The sequence below is a fragment of the Aythya marila genome (genome assembly GCF_965140915.1).
Source record: "Aythya marila genome assembly, chromosome: 12".
NCBI classification, from domain to species: Eukaryota; Metazoa; Chordata; class Aves; order Anseriformes; family Anatidae; genus Aythya; species Aythya marila.
The window spans coordinates 8,203,709-8,210,693 of NC_139053.1; the positions used below are offsets into that span (position 1 = coordinate 8,203,709).

The 6,985-nt window shown below is 41.7% G+C and overlaps 1 protein-coding gene across 3 annotated transcripts; it reads right to left on the bottom strand.

Moving 5' to 3' along the window:
• Nucleotides 1–821: 821 nt before the first annotated feature.
• On the bottom strand, nucleotides 822–6,880 carry HSDL1 (hydroxysteroid dehydrogenase like 1). 3 transcript variants are annotated; one of them, XM_082769811.1, is made up of 5 exons: nucleotides 6,817–6,880; nucleotides 5,841–6,073; nucleotides 4,733–5,178; nucleotides 2,473–2,700; nucleotides 822–1,767 (listed from the first exon to the last, which is right to left on the bottom strand). In XM_082769811.1, the coding sequence occupies exons 2-5, from the start codon at nucleotides 6,058–6,060 to the stop codon at nucleotides 1,666–1,668; spliced, it is 996 nt and encodes a 331-aa protein (XP_082625937.1). In that variant the 5' UTR covers nucleotides 6,061–6,073; nucleotides 6,817–6,880; the 3' UTR covers nucleotides 822–1,665. The 3 variants fall into 3 exon arrangements, with proteins under 3 accessions (XP_082625937.1, XP_082625936.1, XP_082625938.1); XM_082769810.1 differs by having other exon boundaries at nucleotides 6,787–6,823; XM_082769812.1 differs by lacking the exon at nucleotides 6,817–6,880 and adding an exon at nucleotides 6,405–6,532.
• Nucleotides 6,881–6,985: the final 105 nt, after the last annotated feature.

Below are 6,985 nucleotides of genomic sequence, written 5' to 3' on the forward strand. Positions count from 1 at the left end.
TGCTGCTCTGCATTACTCTGGAGAACAGTTCTTTGAAAAGCAGATTATTCAGATATAACTTAATGGACTTTAACTCCTTTAAGGAAATGTGAAGAAACAATACTGTTAATAGGGAGTGACAAAGCCAAACACAAAGTACAGCAATAGAAGTGCTACCCAGTTTCATAGCAGTATTTAAGCCTTTGCTAAAAATAAATGCATTTTTCACCCAGCCTCTTTTAAATCCCCTTTCTGAACGCATGTAAGTCATTCTTACGCACACCTAATGCATAACTTTGAAACAAACAGCTGTCAGGGCCAGCTGAGTGTGGTCTGCTAACCAGAGATCACACAGACCAAACGCACTAATGAGTTCCTGCCCTCCTTGCCTGCTCCTCTCCCTCCTTCCCCCCAGAAAGGAGTACTCTGGGTTGCAGGAGCACAACAGGAACAAATGTCAAGGGAGAGAGCTCCCCTTGACACAAAAAAATTGCAGTTGTACAGTAAACCAACTATCATTTTTCTTCCTTTGCAACCCAGCAGCTATACTAGGCATTTTCACCGTCATGAAAGGGGGGGGGGCTGGTTTCACTGTATTAAGAATTAAGATTTTTAGGAGTTTTAGTCAAGTCTTTCATATGGCACAACTTCAAATTAGTTATTTAGAAACTGAGTCACCTCAGCTGAGAATATCTCACTGGATAGGAAAAAGTATTAGATTATTCTGTATTAAATCACACCCTTCTTTTAGATAGGACAACTCTCAGATTTAGAGTCTGCAAGAAATACAAGCAGTGTAATACCAAATAACTTGTAACAAATATATATATACACACACTTTTTTTTAATATATAAATAAGAAGTCATACAGCATCAAAACAAGTGTTTTTTATTATCATAGGAAACCAACCACTGTTTTTAAATCAAAGCATTTATTTCCTCATTATTTTTCTTTAGCTAATATGGTTTTACATTCTTTATTCTCCAGCCACACTTCATCTTGCTGAAGGAACACTTGATGCATGACCCAGATCATTCACGCTTAAAATAAGAAAGAAAACCAAGCTTATTTTCCAATTCATTTACAGCTCTGTATGACCTTCTTAGTCATATAAACAACTCACTATGACCTTTCCATACATTTCAATTTTGAGAAGTACCTCAAAAAACATCATTCAAAACCAACAACATTTGCACTTAAAACACACATATCTGCCAATTAAAAAAAAAAACAAAAAAGTCCCACAAAACTGTGTATTAATGAGACTTAATTCAGTTGACTGGGATCATCTTTTTAGACAGCATCATTTGTTTTGGGTCCATTTCTGCCACAGCTGGAGAATTCTCAAATTCTGTCACCATTACCAGTTGATGTTATGTAGCACTATGCAAAAGGCAGTGATTTACTGTCAGAATGACAGTTATACCCACTCCTATACAATTACCTTAAAGACAAAGTGATCTGAGCTTAACCACCACAAGACCAGCCCTTTGTCCTGGAGGAATGCAGAGGAGGAGCTATTTAACACCAAGGTGCAGGGAGGATCCAGACTTCTGATGTCTAGGTTACACACTACTTGTTTAACAAGGTATTGATATATTACAGTAAATACATGGTTCAAGTAAGATTTTTGCAGCACTCTGATCAGAATATAGTACTCATCTATGCTGGACATCTAGATATTCCTATTTCAGTTTGCACGTTAAAGCTTCCTTGCGTATTATTCTTAAGAAGTACTGTGCAAACCACGCCCAGATCCATTCTGGTATACGCTCACCCACTGCGAACTGTGAAGAGAAACAGGGAGACAAGAAGAAAAAAAAGAGGAAGGAGCTGGTTAAGATAAATTCTATTAAACATTTTCTCAAATTCTTAATGATGTATTTCTCGAAGCACAACAGTACCTGTTCAAACACTAGCAACTAAATCTTAAATTCCACCCCACGCTCCCCTCCCTCGCCAAAGTTTATTCAGCCCTTTTGGAAGGAGTGAATACAGCACAATAGTTAAGTTCTTCAAATAAATATCGAAGCGGTTGGTTTGTTCAATAGCAATGCTGTCTACTTCCTTTCATTTCCACATCTCGCCAGAATCCCTCCCCTTTCTGGTCTTTGTTTTGGAGTAATCCACATTTCTTCAGCTCCTTCTTCTCTACTTGATGCTATAGAGCAAATAGTTTTGACACATGACATGCAAGCAGCAAGTACAATAAGGTGGCCTGCTTTTGAATAAAATGTTGTCTCTTTCCCATTTCTGTTGCATATTTCAACTAGGAATTGGATTCACTGTCTCATTCTACAAACAAGCATGGCTGAGCATTTTTTTTTTAAAGCAGAATTAGTGAGATAAGATGGCACAATGCCTTTAAATTTTATGGTATATGCTGTACTCTTTCAGAATACTGCCATGTTTTTTGTTTGGACTCTTGAGGAAGTAAACAGCTTGTTTTTTTTCTATTGACAAGCACTAAATAGTTGGATGAATTTTCTTACCTTTATTGAATGCTTCCAGTAACCAGGAGTCCTTTTGGATAACCCAAGGGTAGAAATAGCTTGACTTGCATATTCTTCAGCAGAAGGAAAAAAGAAAGATCTCTTTGATGTAACACTACTGCACGATACCATTTTTGTAGCGATGACAAACGGGGTTAAGCTCTGAACAAAAATTCCTTTTGAGGCATATTCGTAATATAGCGCTCTACTGAAATAGTCCAAGTAGGTCTAGGAAGACAAAAGCAGAAGACATTCAATGTTGTTTGTTTTTACAATCAAGTTTCACTGCAAAGTTTTAGTAAAACCATAGAAAAGTTGTAGCATACTTGGAACATTAACTTTAAAAGATGAGACCATAAAATATACATTTCTAAAGCTTGACCAACATTTCTATTTGCTGCTCTTTGTTTGCTGGGACCTAAAACAGTACAGTACCTTGCAGAAGAAAGTGACAGCTTAGCTTTCTGATGTGAATTTAGCAATCCATGAATTTCTGCCTAAAACCAATACAGAAAGTACAGAAGTTTTATGTAACTTTTATATTGTTCAGTCTGAGGGCACTGAAGAAGACACTCCTAAGCTAACTACTGTCAAAAGGACAAAAAAAAGTCCTATTCTTCAAAACATTTACAGGTGAACAACACACTCAATCGATCTACCACAAGTTAATTACTTGCTGGGACTCCCTTGTGCAAAATTAAGCATGCATTTGTTCATATGCATCTGCATCATCTCCTTTAGCTTATTATACTTTTACCAAATCGCAGGAGAAAGCACAAGCCTGAAAACCAAAGTTACAGGAATCAGAATGAAAAATGAGCATGACTTAGTCTTATCACGGGAGAATGCCTGATGCCATGCTGAAGCTGCAGCTGTGCTGCCTGGCCAGTTAAATCTGAGAGAACATTTTAGACTCTGCTTGTGAGTGATTTATTTATTTTTTTTTAATTCTCAATGACCTTCCAAAAGCATGGTTCCCAACCAACTGTTGGAAGAGCATCTTCTACTGATGCTCTTACACCTGCTTTAGGAAAACAAACAAAGCCAAACCCAAGCAAACCAACTACTCTAACACTCCATGCTGTTAGTGCACAAGGAAGCTTAAGATGCCAGAACACCTTGTTCCCACTTTCGTGCCAAACCAGAGACCACGCTTTAAACTGGATTGCTCATCTAGGATCTGGATTAATTACGTTGGTTAAAGCAAGAAGTTTTAGTAGACCTTTGGTTTCATTCTGTTCTTTTTCATTCAGGCCGTTTCACTGATACAGCTCAGAGTGCAGTTCTACATACACTTAGCATAACCAAGAGACAGATGCTCTGCAACAGGAATCTTGAACCAGTTTCCACATTGAAGACAACCTACAAGGAGTTATACTTTGGGGTAATATAGTTGGTTTTGCTCCAGGCAGAAGGAATGACTTGCAAGAGCTATCCTGGAAGAAGGCTGTGTGGAGGTTAGGCTCCAGCAGAGGGCAGCAACCAACAGCCAGAAGCAATCAACACTTTGGGTTTAGACAACTGGGTCTGGAAGAGATCTTTCTACTTTCTCGGTTGCTTTTCATTGGGATTAAGCAGCAAATTATCCAGCACAAGTCTGTAGCCCTGCACGCTTCAGAGGTAACTTCAGCATCATCTAGTTATCCCATCCTATTCAGCAATGTCAGGATCTCCCGAGGAAGAAAAATTATGGGGAAATTCTTTTTGCTTCTAAGTATGGTACAAGACAGAGGTGTAAGAAGCTTTCTGTTCCACCTAGCTCCTTGGTGTTTGCTGAAGCAGTGTTGTTGGTTTTTATGTTTGTTTGTTTTGTTTTTGCCACAGCTCTTGTTGCAGTGACAGCTTGTGCACAACTGTAATACCTCTTGCTACCAAATAACCAGCCTGCAGGTACCTTGAGATACCCCTGCACACTTTTCAGCTACAGAAGAGAGAAAAAATTCCTCAGCCTTTCAATGGGTCATAGAATTGTCACTATTGGTTTGAACATCATTCCTCTGAGGAAGATGAAACTTCTCCTAGAAGTACCCTTATGCTGCAGTTCACACATAATCCACGTAGCAGACCTTGTCTCAAAGCCCATTAATGGGGAGGAAAAAAAGTGCAGCATAATACGTGAAACATGAACAAATCCCTAGAAAACTTTCAAGTGTTTTGAACTTTTTTTTTGAAGTGTTTCTTTGCTGAACGTGTTAAAAAAAAACACCTATAATGCTTTTACTTTTCAGTGCATACCATCAAATACCACAACCTAACTTACTTTAGAGGCTCCATAGATTGTTAACATTGGTGTGGGCTGACAGCAGGATGCAGACGAGACATTCACAATTGCACCTCTTTTCTTCTCTACCATGCCTGGCAGCACAATGTGCACCATCATGTTAGCAGAAGCAATATTTATGTTGATCATGTCCCACAGCATATCCTCAGACAGGTTAGTGAAATAGTCTGGGTAGGTGTAAAACAGTCCTACATTATTCACCAAGATCCCAATTTCTCTGTCTTTCAGGCCCTCCTTAATGGCTTGGTAAGCCTCACGCCCCTTACTGAAGTCAGCTACTATGAAATCTGTTTCCACTTTGTATGTTTCAGATATGCTTCGAGATACAGCCTGCAGCTTCTCCTTGCTTCGGCTGATTAAGATGATGTTGACACCACGTTTCGCCAGTTCTTCAGCATACGCCTTCCCGATACCATCGGTGCTACCTGTTATTAATAGAAAATAGAACAGCAGTGTGAAAATCAGAACAGGTGCAGTCTTCTATTTCGACAGTTGTTTTAATTGCAGCTTTATTCCCTTCTCTGAACATGACGTGGCACTGAATATGCTGATCTCAAAACCGTAACACTAAAGATAGTCAGTAGCAACCTTCTGCAATGGCACCTCACACAAGTTTCTTATTTCTGTGATAACAGCAGAGAGCTTGGAGTAGAACCTTTATGAGAGGATGTCTGAGGTGCATGACTTAAACCTTACTGAAGAACTTGAGCACATGTGAAAATCCCATAGCAAAAATAATACATCGGCTGCACCTCTCTCTAAGGTTGCTTATGGAGTCTCATGCCCCCTTACACAGGCCTGGGGTAGAGCTTAAAATTTCTGGGAAAAGTTGTTCTGGGATTATTTTTCAGCAGTCAGTCAACACACTGAGGACCTGAATTTACTAAGACACCATACAAGTATTGCTGTCCGTGACTGACTACAGTATCACTGCTCAAGCAAATTAACTTGTATTCACCAACCCCAGTCAATACAGGCCCCAGCTTGTGCCACAAGGCTCACCCAGTGATGTACACCAGCAAGTTTTTACAGGACTGATACAACACATTATACAAGCACAAGCAAATACGCTGCTTCAGTCTCTTACCAGTGACCACTGCCCATCTTCCATACCGCTTGACAAGATCAATCTCACCAACCAGCTTTGGAACAACATGAAGCCTGAGGATGCTGTAGGTGTTGAAAGCAAGAGTCATGCACTTCCTGACTGTGTACCAAGCTCCAATTAAAGCCAGGGCCTCTACATAAGAGCTGCAAGAACGACTGATCTCTCTGTACAGGAGATAGAAACAATCCACTGCAGCCATGGTGATCAAAAGCCTAAGGAAAACAAGAAAAAGCAGGCAATTATAATCGCTTCAGCCACATAAACTGTTCAAACCTTTGAGATTTGGCAGCTTCAGTTACGTGCTACATCAGGGAGTGGCAACTAGAAAATGTCTTTCAACATATTCCCACTAAAAGTGATGCAACGCTAGAAACAATAGAAGCAGTGCATCTTTAGGAATCTATCTGCGGTACGTTCCAGAAAAGCAAACAAAAATTTTGGTAATTAAAATAACACCAAATCGTGTAGGTATGAGAATATAACAAAGTTTCCATGGAGGACATCAACAGCAGCTGTTTAGCCTATGCTCAAGGGCTTACTTACTCATCCGTTGGGCTGTAAAGACATGGGTCTACAATCCTGTGAACAACACAATCCAAGCCCAAGCAGAAAAGGGAAGCTCAACGTGCAAAAACTGCCTTTGGACGCCTAAAATCACCTATGAAAGTGGGGATAAGCAGCAGGGGAGGGCTCAGCACACGGCAACAAGCTCCCTCCAGCACAGCCAGCCAGGCTGAGGGCCCTTCCCTCCTCCTCCAGCCTCCCAAACGCCTCAGGAGCCTTTCGTGGCCTTTCACGCACCTCACGGCGATTTTAGCACTTAAACACACTTTAAAACACGCACCCGCAGCCTGCCACCGCCGTACCCCCACACGCACCGCGCTCCCCCCCGCAGCACCCCGGACCCCCACGCTCCCCTCCCGACCCTAACGGGCTGCATCGGAGGGAAACCAACCCCCAGACCGCGGCCTGCTCGCCGGGGCCGCCTCCCTTAGGAGCCGCCTCCCTCAGGGGCCGCCTCTCGCCCGGCCTCTCCCTCAGGCGCCCCCGCCGCCATTACCGGGCTCAGGCCGCGGGGCCGTGTGGGCCTGCGCGGCGTCGCCATGGCGACAGCGGCGGTTGGG